This window comes from Stegodyphus dumicola, chromosome 6 (assembly GCF_044657685.1).
Source record: "Stegodyphus dumicola isolate Sdum_Otavi_A_Nest chromosome 6, ASM4465768v1".
Lineage (NCBI taxonomy): Eukaryota > Metazoa > Arthropoda > Arachnida > Araneae > Eresidae > Stegodyphus > Stegodyphus dumicola.
The window spans coordinates 42,126,690-42,146,860 of NC_140773.1; the positions used below are offsets into that span (position 1 = coordinate 42,126,690).

General features: G+C 29.7%; 1 protein-coding gene and 1 long non-coding RNA gene across 2 annotated transcripts in view; one reads left to right on the top strand and one right to left on the bottom strand.

Annotated features, from left to right (window-relative positions):
• Positions 1–652: 652 nt before the first annotated feature.
• LOC146996729 (uncharacterized) lies at positions 653–2,685 on the bottom strand. The gene is made up of 2 exons (XR_015041460.1): positions 2,431–2,685; positions 653–1,569 (listed from the first exon to the last, which is right to left on the bottom strand). It is a non-coding gene; the product is annotated as an uncharacterized LOC146996729 (long non-coding RNA).
• A 660-nt stretch (positions 2,686–3,345) lies between these two features.
• Positions 3,346–20,171, top strand: part of LOC118197607 (serine/threonine-protein phosphatase 2A regulatory subunit B'' subunit gamma-like) — a 41,154-nt gene continuing 24,328 nt past the window's right edge. Inside the window, exons 1-7 of the mRNA XM_085818255.1 lie at positions 3,346–3,565; positions 3,669–3,775; positions 9,645–9,694; positions 12,067–12,121; positions 15,060–15,172; positions 16,145–16,313; positions 20,074–20,118. Coding sequence (XP_085674381.1) covers positions 3,523–3,565; positions 3,669–3,775; positions 9,645–9,694; positions 12,067–12,121; positions 15,060–15,172; positions 16,145–16,313; positions 20,074–20,118 — 582 coding nt within the window. The 5' untranslated portion in view covers positions 3,346–3,522. The remainder of the gene's footprint in view (positions 3,566–3,668; positions 3,776–9,644; positions 9,695–12,066; positions 12,122–15,059; positions 15,173–16,144; positions 16,314–20,073; positions 20,119–20,171) is intronic.

The window sequence follows — 20,171 nt, forward strand, 5'->3', positions numbered from 1 at the left end:
ATAAAAGAAAGCTTATTTTTTATTTTACACAGCAACAGCATTTTCATGCAGTCAAGTTTTTTTAACTGCTAGTTATTATACATAATACTTAATTTTAAACCCATTCTTATTAGAAAGCATAACTAAGAAACTTATTTTTAAAGCACCACAGTGATTGCAAAGAATGTCGTTAAATTTACAAAAGTATTGAAGATATATTGAACAGCATTATAACAAGAAAGTACTGTACAAAATATGTAAATTTAGCATAACTTCTTTTTTAGTATTTGCATAGTTTCCTCCAAATGAACCTTAATGGGAAGTTATCTTGCGAAAATTTAAAAGTATTAAAATGGCCTCTATTTAAGATGTAACTGCATTTATAATTATTTTGTAATTGCGAATAGATTATATTATTGCAATTAGATTATGCACTTACAACATAATTGCATAAAGTAATGAAATTAAGAGTTCACAGACACAATGTAATATAATTACAATGCAATTATCTAAATTGTAATTATAGTCACTTATTTAATACCACAATATTATTACAATCACAATGTAATTTAAATTGGGTACTATATTTGCATACCCTCCACTCAAAAAGAGGTACTGATAAGCCTGGAAGTTATTATCAACAAAAAGCCTGTTCAGGACAGTTTGATGACAATTTCCACCGGGCGAAAAGTACATTCTTAAGCCCAGGCAAATCATGACAATAAAAATCATTTAGTCTTATGATTCACTATATTTTAAACCCTAAATTTGAATTCTGCACCAAATTATTTACCTATATTTTAACATATTTTATGAATTATTAGAAGCGATATGGCAAATATCTTCTAAAAATAACTGTAAAATATTTGTATCCATTAATTGATTCAGATACACTTTTATTATTTAAGTATATCAAAATAACAGTTTCATGTTCCTGAAATACAAAAATTATGGAAAAAGTTAAAGTAATATTCTTAGAAGCATATGATATTAGTCATCAGATGCAAAATTATAGTTAATTTTTTGCCCTAAATACAATTTTATTACACAGTAGTCAAATGTGTAACTTAATAACATGTTATATAAAAACGTAATGATAATAAGTTTATCAGAAATGAATTAATTCTGCAAATAAACTTTCTGCACTTGAAAATTTTCTACAGAGGGGAGGGAGAGATCTAGTAAAATTAGATTTATTATAACTTTAGTTGGACCAAACACCTTCTCTATATATATATGCATCACTAAAGAAATAAATAAAATTATCATGCTTAAAAAACAGATATACCATACCAGTTTTTTTCCCCTTGTTACCCTTTACATTGAAAAATAACAAACACTGAAAAATACTATCCTTGAAATTTTGTTTAAATGAAGAAACACACACCATCTTTTTATTTAAGCATTACACTTCAAAAACAGATACACATACCAATTTATTTTCACTAGCCTTTATACTGATAACATGCCATATAAAAATGAAAAGAATTACCCTTGAAATTTAGATAAAATGAAGTAACACAATGGGAAAATTTATGCACACGGACATCTTTTTTCTATTGCATATTGTCTGACATGATCCACAAGTGCCTAAAAATGTACCCAAAGAAACGCATTTCAATATTAACAAAAAATTGTTTACAGATTAAAATTCATTCATTTCATACCAGTATTATAAAGATCATGCATGAAACAAATCTGCTTTCCCATACTTTTAAGTAAAACTTTTATACTGGAAAATAGACTATATTTCTATATATTAGAAACAAGAAAATACTAATTTGAATGTTCTGCATTCATTTCTAAATCTTTACTCCATTGCCAAATTGTATAATACTGTGATTATAAATAAAATTGCACAATCCTTGCAGTTATTGAAGTCAGATTATATATATTTTGTCTCACACTATTCAATTTATTCTATTGACTTCAGATGTCAATGTCAAAATTCTGGAAGTTATTTTAACCAAGAAACAGTAGTGGGTTCCGTGCATAAACAACTCATCTAACTTTTTAACAATAGTGATTATAAAATAAAGGAAAAAATTATATATCATTCCAACGATATTGCAACTATAGTGTAATGTTACATATATCTTTAGCAAACATTCAGATTTTATCTTGACTTTCCAAATTATTATTTATTTTTTAATAAATTTCAATATGCTAATGATTTTCATGTTACATTAGTATAAATTCCACAATTAGCACAGGAAAACAAAATCCGCGCTTTATATTAGAAGAGAAATTTCTTTTCCACATTCAAAACATCTACATTGGCGATGTTTGGCGACTGGTACATTAACCCTAGACTAATTTCATTATAGCTATTATTACAGAAATTAGCAAATACTCAGGTTATTGTACACAAGAATTTCACTTTACTTGCACATTATAAACATCAGAGAAGATATAAACTCTAAATGAAGGCGTAATTAACATTATACTTACTAAGCAAAGTTCAGCGCCTGGACCAGGTTTCCAATTGTCTCTTCGGCAATTATTTACCCATATTTTTCTTCTTTCTTCATTTTTAGGAAATTTTACCAATGTATGACTTTTCCGTGAATGATTTGAACAATTAACAGCTGTACATCCGCCCATTTTACACAAAAGAAACACAAAAAATTGTTGCACCGTAACTACACAGCCGCCATTAAATCTCCCACTTGGGAGCGCGAATGCCTGATGATTCAGCCTGGTATATAGGAGCCTTAACTTAGGGTACATAGCCCTGACACCTGGAGGCGAGAATTAAACGGTGACTCGTGTTTGCGTTCTAACAGATAGCCGTTATATTTTCAAAAGGCATTTCATTTCTTTCCGATAGCATATAAGTTTGATAGCAAATTCTTTCTTTCTGCAGTTATCCATTATATTTACAACAATTAATTGTGTCTATATGCAACATTCAGAGTCTAAGTAGCGAATTCTCATAAGTTTTTATAAGAGCATTAAGTCACATAAGTTTATTGTCCAATCCTGAGAATCTGTTGTAGATGTTAACGACTGGCTGTGGTTTGACCTTATGGTAAATAATTTTTGCGACACTGAATTTTACACGAAAAATGCTGTTGAATAAAAGCAAACTCTAATAAAACTGCTTTGTCAGGTAAAGTCTATAGTCCGCTTTGTTGGGCTAGTATAAAAGTCGGCAAGGTTCATCTCTCATTCCCAGGGAAAATCAAAGTCTTTAAACCTGCTTTGACTGGTATGTAATATACTCATAAGTAAAAATTTATGAAATTAACTATTTACAAATTTACGCAATGGAACGTGGTCGTTTTTATAGCGACATTATCTTTGGACATTAAAGAGAAGAAGAGACACCAATTCCTAATAATCTTGCCGTTGGGTAAAAAGATTGATTAGTATAATGCAATAAAAGATTCTCGTATGTTGACAACAACCGGAAAAATATTATAACGATTTTATGTATTGACAGATATTTATAAAACCGTAGATATTGTTTAAGTTAAATATCGTGGAAATTAAAATGTTTGTTTATAGTATTTTGAAAATAATGACATAGCTTCGCTAATCATGTCTTTGTCCGCTGCTTTGAAACTCAATCTATCAAGGAAGAGTATGCATTTCTATATATTAATGCAGTAAATCAATTAATGCCTATATGATGTGTTTTAGATCAGTTTCTATTACTTACTTAAGTGATATTTTCTGTTGACTAGGTAAGGCAAGTGATGAATTAAAAAAAGACCCTGATACATGGAAAGTTTATTCAGAATGGAAAGGATCTCAGAGTTCGTCGTATTCAATACCAAAATTTTATTACAAGGTAAAATAAAAGAATGACTGTAGTTTCATAAGTTACACGATACTCGTATCGTATGAATCAGTGAACATATAGTAATCATGTAACAGGCGATTCTAGGATACAAATATAGAATTGTTTGTATGGAATTTTATTTTACTTTTTTTTTTTTTTTTTTTTTTTGTGTTTTGTTTTCATCATTTTTATTTTTACCCGATCATTTTTATATCTATAGGTTGAGTTGAATAACTACTGAATATTTTGTAGAGCTTGTAATAGACAATAACTAGAGAATTGATCTGCTATGTAATATTAATTGTAATTTGTTTATAAGTAACAAAAGTCGGGATCATTCAAGTTGGGTGTTTTTTTTTTTTTTTTTTTTTTTTTTTTTTTTTTTTTTTTGATGTGACAGTTGATTACATGATATATTTCCTGGATAATGTGTAACTGAGTTCAGTATATTTAAACAGTTCACAACTAATTTATGTAGTATGGAATTATGTCATTCTATTACCATGTAATAAAAATAGTAATCTCTTATTGAAATTTCCTCTAACATGAAATGAGGAAAATTTTAAATTTCCTGTAAATGTTCAGTAAAATGATGATATTAAATTCTTTACTAGGTGACAATACCTAAAAATTCTTTTTCATATATTTTTATGTGGATAGTGATTAATGTAACAAGTTCATATTAAAAAAGGTTGAGAATAATTTTTACTTTGTCATCCCATTTAGGAAATTATCTTTCACTGTTAGCATTCTGATGTATTATTTGAATATCATATTGCTATGAACATCTAAAATTATGAATTATTTAACTGAGCTCTTTAGTTACTGAAGTCTAGTTGAACTCATTAGGTACTGAAGTTTAGCTGAGCTCTTTAGTTTTTTATCTGTATTTTGAAACAAAGCAATGTACCCTGTGAATGGTTATATCTTTTTAATCAGTTTTAAAATACAGTATCTTTTCAGTTAACAGGATATGCCATGTAGAATAAAATAACAAAATTTGAAATATAATGGAAGTTTACTTGAAATGATCAGTTATTTTGGTACAACTCTGATCTACGCCCTAATTTCACCAAATGTGGCGATATGTGTTCTGCGCTGGTTTTTGGCGCGATTGCATGTTCTATGGCAACCCTGTTGACGTTGAACAATCTTTAGCTGGAGCTCGTTGATTCGCGTCTGTGTCTGAGAAGATGGGAGAGAAAGATAAAGAAGTTGTTGAATTGAAGTTCGGCAAAAGGAAATATCATCGTGGCCATCCTGTTGAGGGGTAGTGGGTATTTGGAGGTGTGGAAGCAGGGTTTGGGAGATTATTTTTAATGCCTGTGCATGATAGAAGTAGGGATTTGTGATTTTATTTATTTGTGAACCATAGTATGAATTTTCTGGAGTGTGTCTGGCTGTCATGTAAATACGATAGTGATTACGTGGCGGCATGTTAAAGGTGGTATGAAATTGGCATTTCTGCTGCTCGAAAAAGCATTAATTCATAGTAAGTGCATTTTATTTTATTCTTGTTCTTATTTTGTAGAATGTTATGTTCATTGGTTATTTAGTATGAATTTCTGTCGTTGTTTTTGAAACAAAACACTGTGTACATGGTATTATTTGAAATTTATTGTTATTGTGTTATTTTACTAAAGCGAGGTGTGCGTAGATCGTAGATTCGATCCTTGCCTAAATTGTGCAATTCGTAGATGTTTTTTTAAGTTTAAACAGGATGCTGTGTACACAGTATTCTTTGAAATTTATTGTTACGTTAATTTATTAAAGCGAGGTGTGCGTAGCTCGTAAATTCGTTCCTTGCCTAAATTGTGGAATTCGTAGATGTTTTTTTAAGTTTAAACAGGATGCTGTGTACATGGTATTATTTGAAATTTATTGTTGTTATGCTAATTTATTAAAGCGAGGTGTGCGTAGTTTGTAAATTCGTTCGTTGCCTACATTGTGCCATTCGTAGATTTTTTTTAAGTTAAAACATGTTGCTGTGTGCATGGATTCTTGTCAAATATTTTTGGTTAGAAACTTTACGTTTTTGCTATCTAAATTTTTTGTTTTTGTTTTGGATTTTTAGCTTAAATCGTGTGTTCAAAACGTAGTTTTTGCATGTGCAAAAACCGCGTTTTTGGAGACATTTTAGGCTTAAAGTTTGAGATATAGACAAAAAATTTAGATAGTAATATGGCAGCGTGAATTGGCGAGAAATTTGGCGACTTGAGGGCGCATATCAGAGTAGTTCCGTTATTTTATTCAGCTGCATTATCCTAAAATATGCCTAACATTATTTTTATTATTATTTCTGTTTAGTTTTTGATACTATATGTAGCTTTTATGGGGTTAGAAAGTAATTTCACATTAAAGTGGAGTGAATCTTTTTTTTTTTTTTTTTTTCTTCTTAGAAAGAAATCTATTTTATGAATTTTTATTTAAAAACATTTCAGGTGATTCCCCACCCCCAATTGTGATTTACTTTGTCACTATGATATGAAGTAGTAAATAAAATACTATTTTTTTTTCATTTTTTTGCCATTACAAATATTTTGCTTTAAATATGAAAAGTAGTTTTTGATTAAAAATGATATAAAATATCACTTGATGATAGTGCAATGCAACATAAAAAGAAAACTAAAGTGTAGTAAAAGTAGCATACCGCTTAAAACTGTCATCTATATCTAGTCTTAGAAACGTGCGAAATGATTTTGGTAATATATGAACAGGAATAACTGAATTTGATAATTTTTGTTCATGATTAAAAACGACTATTTTAAAGAAGTGTTTTGGTAATATTTTGATTTTCTTTTTGGTTATCTCTAAATGCCTGACTTATGTTATATAGATTTTAAAGGATGTTTTATATCATTATAATTATTGGTTTAGGCAACAAGAATCAGCATAATATTCATAAATTTGCAGGAGTAGTTTCAAAGGTTTCAATATAAAGCCTTGTTCTTTAGCTGCAGATGTGTAAATAACAAAAAGTGAAGCCTCTGCTCACCTGATAACGAGAGGAAGGAAGTAAAGCTACTGGCGGTATTTATCAATGAAAAATGTTAACAACTGGGAAATAATTTATGTAAAAAGCTGAGGGTAAATATGCATTGAAATTGGGATTGTTAATTAGAATCACTATTCAGCTTACTTTAGAAATTGAGATATCCAATTTCCTTTTGTTTCTCAGCATCTTGGTCACACACATCAAATCATGTCATTCGACTGAACAGAAGTTAGCTTCACTTTATTCCTACCTTTTCTGAGCACTTCAAGTTTGCTTTTCCAGATCAACTATTGATCAAAAGCTAAACTATTTTAAAGCAGTTGCTATTAGTATAGGCTTTTCACCTAACATTATTGACCAGGCAGTTATGTTGTGATTCCTTGCTTTTCATCAATCAGCTATAAAATTGTAGGTATTTTACAAAAATTCAGTTTTTGGGCTGTTTTCTCTTCAATCAATAAAATTCCCAGTTCCATACTTAAAAACCCTTTTCCGGATATGAATTTGTATTGTAGATACATGATTTCTTGTCAGTATGGTTTAATTTACATTGGTCAAACTAAAAGAATCTCAAATTTTTTTACTAAGGAAAATGAGGCATGTGTTAGGAAAAAAGAAACACATAAATCCAATGCTGCCCAACACTGTTAGTCATAAAATTACATTTTTCTGTTTTTCTGCAACCCAAGTCATTTTAAAATTTCTAGTGATGAATTTGATTTTCTAGAGGCATTTCATAGTCATAAAAATCTTATAGTTCTAGTTAAAGATCCTGATTCCAATTCATTATTACCATTAGCTTTAAATTTTAACGAAATTATATCATAGTTTTCATTTTTCATCCATGGATGGTGTCAGTAACTTGAATTCCTTTTTTTCATTCCCTGAGCACAAATTCATTTTTATCATTTGCACCCCTGCAGATGAAGAAAAATTTTTAATGTTTAAATTTTGAAGTTAGTCCTACAAATTCATGAATATTATACTGATTCTTGTTGTCTTAACACCTCCAATAATCATTATTTAGCATGTTCTGTAAATACAGAGAGGTATTACATTTAAAAATTCTGTACCAATTTGTGCTTTTTCTGTATGTTATAAAGTATAAATCATAATCATTATTGTGTATTATGGCATTTAATTTTCAAGTATTTACATATTTTCCCATCGACTATAGAAGTTGGCAGAGATCCCATTAAAATTTTATCATTCTTCTGGTGGATTTTATGGGAATAGATTACTGTTTTTTTAATTCAGTAATCACAGATTCATCTTTATTTTAGGTATGTAATCAATAGAGACAAACTATAGATACAGTGTATAAAAAATTCAAATAAGTATGAACTTTTTAAGATTATCTAACAAATTTATTAAAACTTGCACTGGTTGTTCTAGTGACTGAAAATCCCTTATGGCATTCAAAATAGTAGCAAAGTAGTTTTCATCTTTGTGAATGTGGTATCACATTAATTTGCTTAAATAAAATATCACATGATTTTGCAGTCCATTATATTATTTCATTTTGCCAAACCCTGTAAATCTGCATCCTAAAACCTGTAATATTGAGTTCCACACCAACATCAGAATCTAAAAAAATAATATTTTGGTAATCAACTTCAAAATATGTAAACCCTGTAGCTCATAAATCATTAGTTTTGCCCTCTTTCCAAAAATCTGAAGCAGTTGCAGATCAAAACAAAATGAAGCAAATTATTTTATACTGTATTGTTGAAAATTAATTAGGATTTCATAAAATCAGAGGGCAGAGTGTGTTGTGATACTGGCACAAAATTGCACGATTTGACAATAGTTTTATTTGTCAAAATGATTGATGGGAAAATATATAAGTACCAATTTATGTTATAAATTTCATTCTTACCTTATATGAATCATGTTCATGACTGATATATTTATTTTCTCTTTAAGAATATTCATTGAATTCTTTTCATATTCAATGGAGTTTAGCCAGAATTAACAATATTTAAATTATTTTTAAAGTTTTACATTGCAAAATGAACACACTATTACTGCTAAATGTTTCACTCATTTTTTTCAATAATATATAGCAGCGGTTCTCGACCTTTTGACTATCATGTATCATCTAAACAAAAATTGAAAAATTTTAGTACCACCACTACACTTTACAATGATTATTTTTCAATTTCTCAACAGAAATATTAAAGTAATATTTTTTGCCATTTGCACAACCTATTGGCTATTTGTAGTAACTATGCACTCATAAAAATATTAAATTAAAAATTGTTTACCATTTTAATTATCAAAATTTAAGTTATAATTCTTTAATTCTAAAATTTAGTGTGACGTTAGGGCCTGTTTAAGAGAGATCAATTTCTTTATGTCTGGTCTTATTTCATTTAGTTTTAATCGTAAATTAGGATCCACTTTTAATTTTGTTTTGTATTTATTTTTCAAATATAACATTGAAGAAAATCCTTGCTCACACAAATAGGTTGTGCAAAAAGGCAATACAAATTTAATACCTTTATTTGAAATGCCTTTAAATTCTCTTTTTCGGTTCATCCAAAATTTAACAAATGTATTATTTTTCAAATCTTTGGTTAGAGTTCAATCACAGGAAATTTCTATCAGTTGTTCTTTTTCTTCACGAGATTTTTGAACTTGATAGTTAAAAATACTTTAATTTTGTGTACCACCTATTTTTCTCCTCAGTACCATACCACCAGTTGAGTATTGCTGATATATAGCATACAGTTAGAAATAAAGAAATTTGAAAATTTTTTTTTAATAAACCAAGTAAACAGTTTCATCTATTAATTTTACAAATCACTCTTGCATGTTGTTTCAAGTATATGTGTTTTTGTAGTTCAGACATAAACAATTTTTTAATTTAAATCTTTTTAGGTTCCTTTTGAAGAAGACAATTTGCAGCAAAAGCTCAGAGAAGAGGCCAGGTATTATATTTGTAGATTTTTTTATTTTCTCTTTGTTCAAGGCTCTCAACTGGGCGCTGGGGATTCCTTCATGCAGGGGGAATTTGATAGTTTAAAGGGGTAGGGAATGCAGCCAGCCTTTTATTTATCTGTTAAAGATTTAGTTTTTGTTTATGAATATAAAAAATTGCTTTCATTTAAATTTTGGTATTTATTAACATTTTCTGTACTTATTTTATTTATAAAACAAATTTAAACAAAAGTACAGTCAAAAGTCGTTAATCCGGACTCGTTGGGACTTCAGCGATTCCGGATTATCGATTTTTCCGGATTATAGATCATCAGTTTAAATCTGGTAAGATGGCATGCAGAAATTATAAAATTAAAAATATGAAACTGTAATTTATGAAATAAAGAACAATTATGATATAAAGGGTATCAAAATTTACAAAAAAAAAAGCTTAATATTTATTTTTTTACTTTATTAAACATTTCTTTCAATGTAAGTTGTTTAAGTTGCTTCATTTTTTATGTGATAATACATTCTCTTTAATTCTATAAACAGACATAATTTCTTGCTCAGTTACAAAGTTCCACTGTTCAAGTCCTATACAGTCAAAAGTCGTTAATTCGGACACCCATAATTCGGAATGATCTATAATCTGGACCTCAAAGCTAAAAACTTTCTGCGCGTGCACCGCGTTGACACATGCGCATAGGCGTTTACGTGTGTGCGTAAGACCTCTTACGACTGCGCATTTGCGTGTGCGCAAGCGCAGAATACATTTTCGCGTGCGCGTTTTATGTATAATGGACAGTATAAGCTAAAATTATCTAATTATCTATTTCAGTTAATGTTGATGATTGCGTCGTTCCTTAATTTTCGAATTGGATCCGGCTTTTTATTTTTTGCAGACTGTAAGAGCAATACTATAAAAGTAAACTTGAACTTTCGATTATGTCAAATAGAATTTCCGATTCTGGAGCTCCCAAAGGATCGTACAAAACGAAAGTATGTTTCGATGTCCATCAAACAAAAAGTGGAATTGCTGCAAAAAATAGATAAAGACATGAAGAATGCGACAGAGAGGTTAGTGAAAACGAAAAAATTTCGATTGACAAGTTAGTCGGTATTCTCGGTACAGCAATTAACGAGACTTGAACAGCGGAACTTTGTAACTGAATAAAAAATTATGTCTGTTTATAGAATTAAAGAGAAAGTATTATCACATAAAACGAAGCAACTTAAACAACTTACATTGAAACAAATGTTTAATAAAGTAAACAAATAAATATTAAGCTTTTTTTTGTAAATTTTGATACCCTTTAGATCATAATTGTTCTTTATTTCATAAATTACGGTTTCATATTTTTAATTTTAGAATTTCTGCATGCCATCTTACGCAATTTAAACTGATGATCTATAATCCGGAAAAATCGATAATCCGGAATCGCCGAAGTCCCGACGAGTCCGGATTAACGATTTTTGACTGTAATTGCTGTGTCTACCGACTAATTTGTCAATTGAAATTTTTTCATTTTCAATAACCTCTGTCACTTTCTTCGCTATCAGAAGCGAATTATAATGACGAGGAATTTGATTTAAATCATATCAAAGACGGAGTACATCGAGATGAAATACTACATTTAGTAAGGAATTATAAGCCAAATAAAATAAAAACATCTGCCCTGAAGATAAGGATAGTGCTGACAGATCAACTTCCAATTCATTGCGCGCCGCGGTGTTAAAGATAAACAAAGTTTAGATAAACAAATGTTAAAGTTTAGATAAACAAAGGATATGCCTTTATCCATTTTTTGCAGCAATTCCACTTTTTGTTTAATGAACTTCGAAATATACTTTCACTTTGTAGATCCTTTACATATTAATAAATATATATCAGAAATTCTATTTGACATAATCGAAAGTTCAAGCTTACTTTTATAAAATTGCTCTAACAGTCTGAAAAAAATAATAAGCCGGATCCAATTCGAAGATTAAGGAACAACACAATCTGCAACATTAACTGAAATAGACAATTAGATAATTTTAGCTTAGCTTATACCGTCCGTTATACATTAAACGCGCACTCGTAAACGTATTTTGTGCACGCGCACAAGCATATTCGCAGCCGTAAAGGTCTTACGTGCATGCGTCAACGCGACGCATGCACAGAAAGTTTGTAGCTTTGAGGTCTGGATTATGGGTGTCTGAATTAACGACTTTTGACTGTATATGTATTTCTGGAATTTTGGAAAGAAGGAGAATGGAAATGACCATCTAGCTATCATAAAAAGTGTGCATAGGTAAAAAAAGGTTGAGAACCACCATGTTTGTTTTGATTATAAGATGTTTCAAATGATGATTTATTAAATAACCAAAACTTTTTCAGAGCTGTTTTTCTTGAAAGAAAAAATCGAGAGTTACTTGACAATGAAGATCTGAAGGTGATTTCCTTTTTATTTTTTCTTGTAAAGTTTTAATAAATCATTTTGTACTTTTAGAGGTGTTTAAAATTAAAACTGTATGTCATTATTGTTAATGCTAGAAACCTGGTCATGTCTTTTTTATTATTATTATTTTAAAATAAAATTTGAATGGAGAGGAAAATAAGGTTGAATTCTGAAAATTAACAAAACTTGTTATATTACATTTATAAAGTAGAGTTCGAAAAGGCACTTTACAGGAAAATGAAATAATAAAAAGTAACTGTTATGCTTTCAGAAGCCTTGCTGATGGTCTATCTATCTATATAAAAAAGAATATTTGTGTTTGTTTGTGTTTAACTCAGTACCTAATACAGCTATCATTACTTTCTACAATTCTTTTCTGGGTCTTGGGAAAGGTCGATATCCTTTTTCTTTAAAAAAAAATAAATAAATAAACTCAAAACTTAAGATAGAGATATTAATTAAAAACTCTGAAAATGCTGATTTTCGCCCTCATTTTTCCGACTGTCAACAGTCTTGCACACTGGAGATATGCACATACCCATACCAGACATAGTAGCTGCACACACAGTAGACCAACTCGATTAGTCAGTTTGTTTGTCCGGTTATTACTACTGACCAAGGGTGACAGTTTGAAAGTGAATTATTTCCAGCCCTTTCTCAATTGTTGGGAATCAAGACATCCACTTTTGTACCAACCACTGTCCGTACCATCCACAGGTGAATGGACTTATTGAGGAGTTTCTCCTTCCTTTAAAAGTGTATGATTCCAGTTTCTGGGTGGTGGCCCTTCTAAAACTCCTAATGGGTTTCTGCTTAGCTCTAAAGGAGAACATAGGGGCAACCACCTTCTGAACTTGTATGGGGAAAGACTTCGTCTCCCAAGATAATTTTTTGATCGGACTCCTATGGATGCATTTCCCAAACAGTTTGTGAAGAACTTAAAATCCCACCTTGCCAGTGTTCATCTGACTGCGACTTCCAGCCATGACCAGCAAACCTGTTTTATTCATCCTCGACTTAACGATATGTTTGTTTGAGATGGCGGAGTTAGAAAGCCACTCCAAGTCCTTTACAATGGACCATTTAAAGCAGTAGCAAGATGAGATAAAACATTTTTCATTGCATCTGTAACTGTGATGGCTCTATTGTTTTAAATCAACACAATCTCGAGCACATACCTTCAAATAACAATATCTGAAATTTCATTTTGATTGGTTGAGTGGATAGGCCACTAAGGGTTCTAATATTGGAAAAGTTTTTTTTATGACCACCCTGTGCATACATACATACATACAGATTCTTTGTTATTTAATAATGAAGATTTTATATGCTATTTTTATTTTATAATTTTGAACTTTGTCCTGCACCAAAAGGTACTAAAAGGAGACTTACACCTTTTTAAAGATTTGTTGAAATTTTTATCGTGTTTAAGATGACAATAAGTACAAATATTGATAACATTTATGGTATTATCATTACGATAATAAGCTGGTATTAATTAATAAAACTATGCTGTATGTATGTACTAATACATATTTTAATCAGTTTTTTTTTCTTTGCCATAACTAGTTAAATGAAATATATTTTAACCATATATTCAACACAGTTGTTAGATATTGGTTAATAGAGAGAATAATTTATGCACAAACAGGAAGTGTGATTTTTGGCAACTCTGCATATCCTTAAATTGTTTTGATTATCATGTGCTAATTGTTCTGGTACATTATTATTATTACAGCATGCATTATTTAAAAACAATTTGTGACAGGATTATTGTCAAGTTCATTTATACTTTTCACATATACTTTGTGGTTACCATGTTTCTGTGATTACTTTTAAGAATGGCTGAAAAGCATTTTCTCATCCCAAGAACTTTTCTCCATGAACTCTGCAAGGTAAAACTTATGATGAAGCTGAACCTCACCTCACTGATCACTTTGCAGAGTGCTATGTTTTAACATTTTGTGTATGAGCAGTTATTGTTGGATCAACAAAATGTAATTTCTAACTCTTAGTAATTTGATTGTAATTTCTAACTCATAGTACCTGCTGTTTTGAGTTTCCCTGATTTATGTGCTTGCCAATAGTCTGAATAAATGGTCATTTCATTTTGTACATGATCTATGATTTTTGCTGTGAGTGTGATTGCTTATTGTACTGAGTGAGAAGGAATTCTTGGCATAGCATGTCAAATATTAAGTATTGTAGAATAATCCTGTTGGCTTTTTTTTTTCCTATATTAACATATTTTTGTTTATGCCCACAATTTTTTCAAGGCTGTCCTTTCCTATTCAGATGCTCAGTAAAATGTATTTTTCTTAGAAAATTAGTATAGCATCTTTTCCACTTCTCAATAAATCAAACATTTAAAACTTTTTTTTAAAAGAAAATATGTTAACACATGGAACATATTCATAACAAGTTCTTGTAATGAAAGAATTACCAGTGATTATGGATTGTGAATCTTTATATGAGAAAGAAAATATGATAATGTGATTTACTCAGATTTCTTCTGATCATGAGCAAATATAAGTGATTGTTTTGAGGAATGTTATTGAAAACCATTTTCAAATGGCTTGCATTGACAATTTATTGATAATCTTCTCATTGTTTACAAAATGGGGCCATAGTAAGGAAGCACAATTATTCTTTTTTGGTAAAATCTGTAAAAACTTAGCTTCTTGTAATAGCCAAAATTTGATACTTAGTTTGATTTTGCTTGTACTGTAACGATCAAAACACAATTAATAAACTATTGACAGAAAATGTGTTAAAAGAAATGTGCTTCTTTATTAACATACGTATGCATTATATTATTTGTTTACTTTTTCATGATTAAGTATATTAAAATTAAAATATTAAACTCATATTAAAATATTAAACATAAATTAAACACATAAATTGAATATGGCTTTTGTTTTGAAATATGCAGGACTTGTGGATGTTACTTGAACAAAATTTGTCTCCACCTTTTACCACACAGGATCATATGACTAACTATACTGACTTCAAGATAGTTGCTAGTAAAAGTGATGAGAAATTCAGGTATGTGATTATGTTTTATTTTAGTTACTTAACTGTTTCATATTCCTGCCATATTGTGACCCAAAATAAGCATATTTTTTATAAACAATTTTATATTCTAATTGGTTACATGAATTTAAATCAGCAGTTAACACTGTTACAAGTACTGCATTTATTAATTTGAGATAAGTTTTAATTACAGCAAAATGAAGGCATTTTTACTTAAAGTTGACTTTTTTATGAAACTGCAGAGCTGGAAAGAACAGGAGATAAATATGAAAGAAGTGAATTCACTGTGAAATCAAATCATGTGGTGGTGGTGGAGGAGGATTAATAGTATTCATTTCACTAAAGTTTTGAACCTGAATTAGATCATCTGAACTTTTCACTTCCTCATCATCACTAGAGAATTCTGATAAAGACTTTCAAGACTACCAGAATCATTTATAGAAAATTCAGATTCGCTATCTGATCCAGTATCAGACTTATATTTTGTTATGACCCATTTATTGTCACCCATCATTCTTTTATTTCATGACAAAATTGGGAAGAACTACTGTTTGCAAAGCCTAATACATTGAACATGTGCAAACAAACTTGTTGAATTTCTTTGCAAAACCTATCCTTGAACTGGTTTTACAATCCAGTCTCTCCCGGACTACTAGAGACATCTATTAGAAACTCTTCAAAGTAAAAAATGTGAAAAAGCCCGGAAAGTCAGTGGATTGGTGTAGGAAAATACAGTGCTGGAGTGGGAGCGAATCAAAAAAGTCCCTTTTCGCAGCACCCGAACGGTGTTCAGGCACCAACAGTTAATTGAAAATATATGAAATGTTTTGAAAATATTTTGTTTATAAACATATACAATTTTTTAAATTTTTATTTTCATGAATAATCATTAAATTACGGTGTTAAGCTTAACATATGCTTTATTTATTATTTTTTTTTTTGAGCAAAGTTTTATATGTTCATTCCTTTAAAACTATTTTGCAGGCCATATTTTTCAGCAAGAATTTTTGCAAAATTACTACAAAATGACCCTGATGGTCGTATATCAATTCGACATTTCTTTAATTATGTCATGAGAAAAGTATGGCTTCATCAAACCAGAATTGGTTTATCACTTTATGATGTTGCTGGTCAAGGCTATTTGAGGGAAGTAGTAAGTACCTTTGTAGATTTTAATCTAGAATTAATTTCTATTCTAGATAAAACTAAATATATAATAATACTTCTTATTTTCTTTTAATTTGTTAATTTTCACATCAGCTGTATATGACTGACACTGCCAGTTTCCTTAGATGCTGCGTCAGACATACATGTTTAAATTATTAGTTTTAGAAAACACTTTTATAAACTTATTGAAGATTAACATTCAAGACACATTTAAAAGGTTTTGCTGAAAACCCCGTTAAGAAGCTGTGGGAAATTTCAGACTTCAAACAGGCCACAATTGTATGGCATATCACCTTAATAAAATTGGCATCCTTCCATCTAGTATATGCCAAATTTGCAGTTTGGCCATCATGAATGCAGAACATCTTCTTATATGCCCCAGAACTAGATAAAGAGTCTGAAATGTAGTGAGATATACAGTGCAGGATTTACATATAAGCTACACAAGCTATAGCTTAGAGCCCCACTTTCTTGGGGCTCCCCCAAAAATTAAAATATAATATAAATATTGTATTAAATTATAGTATAACAGATTTATAAAAGGCCCCATATCTCAATTAGCTTTTAGGGTCTTATCAAATCTAAATCTGGCTCTTAGATAAGTAAACTTTACTGGAATACCAGAATTTTCATGAACTCCTTGTAAAGACTACATCTCTTATGTTCCTTTCATTGTTGTTTAAATGTTTGGCTTGTTGTTTAAATGTTTTTACTTTTGTTTCCATGTTCATTTATTCTGATTCTTACTTTAAATGTTTGTTCTTTTTTTATTATATATCATTGTTCTTGTGTCATTCTTGAGCTGTTTAATATGTTTGGATTGATCTTTCCAGTAAAGCCATATGTAACAACAAATTTAAAATTTGGTTTTTAAATTGAAAACTGATTTTAGATTCTAAAATAAATATATATAAATTAATTAGTTTAATTAAAAACATTAACATTTTAACTTTAAATTCCACTGAGCACAATCATATGTAATAAATATGGTAAAATTAGTATTTATGAGTCAGGCAATATTTAATATACAAATCTATAAATCTATTCTTGTAAGTCAGAGGCTTAGTATAATTTCATATAAAGTAGGAAAAGACAAGACTTGCTTGAATCAGTGTAATTAAATATGGAGCTTCAAAAGGACTTCTACAAGCAGTGTTCATAAGCATCTAATGGATCTTATGAAAGCAGTTAATGGAATAAAAAATTATGAGAAATTATGACAATTGATAAGCAAGGAATATGTAAAGTTTTCTTCTGCCCACAAAGATAAGCCATAATTTTTAATATGGTAATTTAAAGTTATATAAAGGATCAGTTTTGAAAAAAAAAAAAAAAAAAACTGAGAATTTTGGTAATAGCCATAATGGACAAAAATTGCCAAGCACAGCATGTGCAGTGTGAAAAAGTGGCCAAGCAAAAAATGCATACAGGAAAAAAGTTATGAAAGTTGTAAAGTATAACAAAATTACATTTATTTCATATGTAACAGTTTTTCACTTAAACACCTCTCTCCTTCCTTCAGCTTTCAATGTCTTATCTCCAAATAATTATTGATATAAAAGCATTTCATGATAATTTTCGTGTATTCTATTACAAAGTCAGATGCCATTTTCTTGAAGGAATGCAACCTCATTTTTTTCCTTGCTTCTTGATAATTTAAAAGCTTTTTTAGTGTTAGAAAGAATTCAGATGATTATTACTGTATGTTTTTGACTTGTCTCTAATACGTAAAATGTTGAAATAACAGTTTGCCTACTTGAGGTGTTAAGTAGTACTAATTTTTGGCAATCAGTCATGCAGATATTGATTTTCTTTCATAGTGACTGCTTATACAGTGACCACTCACAGTGAACATAAAAGTTACAAAACATGGTGCAGTTGATAAATTGTGCATTTATAACATTACAGCAAACTCATTCGGTTGATATTTACTGTATGATTCCGCTTGGTTTCTATCTGAAAAAATCAGCAAGTGGTATTAGTTGTTCATGATTTCTGAAAGCTCGCTGTGTGAAATAGGTTTTTCAATAACCCTAATGTTGGCTAACTAGCATTGAGGAAAATTGTGCAAATATTGACAAATGCTGTGCCAATATTGTGACAAGTTGAGATTTTTGTCTATTTTTTGTAATAGTAACCCTTTCGTATGGACCGAAGATTTTTAACTGCTGTGTTTGGTTACATGTGTGTGATGATAAAAGTGGGGCTTGAAAGGTCATCTGGTTTGCTTAGTGTTATAAATGAGTATATTATTCTGGATACGACTATAATTTCTGACTGCCGGAAGGAGTATGTAAAATAGAAGGAACATGGAGTGGAATTAAACACGGTTTAGCCAGGAGGAAAACATATTTATGGCTTTCTTGGATGCTATTATATGTATTTGTCCACCATTAACAGTGGATGAGCCGAAATGACCAGATATTTAATTGAATTGCTTACGTGGACAAGTTGCTGGTGGGAGGCTTTAATGTATGCACATGAAGGAAAAGTATGTTAAAAAATTGACGATTTTTTTAATTATTGGTGTTAATTTTTGTTAAAAGATTTGTTGTTTAAGGTTTTTATGCTATTAAATATGTATTTTTGGTTATTTATTAGTCTGTGTTTGTGCATTTTTGGTTATTTGTTTGTGTCTGTTTGTTAAGACAGCGGCGAATTTTTTCTGGTTAACATGACAGTTTTAACTTGTGATTTTGTTTAAGAGAAAATAAATCGATGTATACATGGAGAAAGTTAAATTAGTGTGCAATGCCTAGTTTGTGCAGTTTTCTGACTTTTTTTAAGTAGGTTGATGTTTACATAGATAAAGTTGAATTAGTGCACAATGCCCAGTTTGTGCGATTCTCTGATTTTTTTTAAAGTTCAAATAGGCCGTTGTGTACATGGACACTGAGTTTGTGCATTTGATTTCTTGTTTTGATTTTGGTGCTAATGTTGGTGTAAAAAAAGAAACGATTTGATTTGTCAAGTGGTACCGTTGATTAACCACTCATTCATATAACAGTCATCACAATTACAGTGTTATTCATTACAAAAAAGACAACTCTCTAGTAGTTAATTTTTTCATATAATAGTGCCAAATAAGAAACTATAAATGAATTAGATTCTTTTATGGAAAATTGAAAAATTTCTTGAAATTAAAAAAAAGTATTCTATTTAAAAGTGATTGAATGAATGTAATAATAAACTAAGTGATTCTGTTTTTATTTAAATGCCAGCGTGCATAATTTTGTGAAAGACTTGAATTTTGGCTTAATTTGAGCACGAAATTCATGTATTAAAAGAAAAAATGTACTTTCTGAGAAATTATACATTTTCAGTTTCGATTTAATACCTCATATATTTGTTGCAATAAATGAAAATACCACTATTATGAAAAAATTTATGGAATTATAAATATATTTATTATCATCAATTGTGTTTTGACACTTGTCGTACCCTAGGCAGTTATTGATGTGTTTATTTCTGTTAGCTTTAAATACGAAACCTATTGTTTCTTGTTGAAGGGGAAAAAATTCTTCTGTTTTGCAACCAAGTTTGATATTATTTATTGTTATGTTGTAAATATATTAAATTTCATATTACATATATTATTTTAAAGATTGTTTATAGAGCTGTGGTCATTTTAATGTTACATAATTAGCTTTTTTTTTCTGTTTGTCTCTCTCTTTCTCTTTTTTCCCTTAAGAAAACAAACAAAATAAATATAGTGCAATTATTTATTAAATGAAATTTTTTAACAGGATCTGGAAAACTACATTTTAGAATTAATTCCTACTTTGCCACAGGTAATCAATATGAACTTTATTTCTTGCTGAAATTGTGAAATTCTATTAGTTTT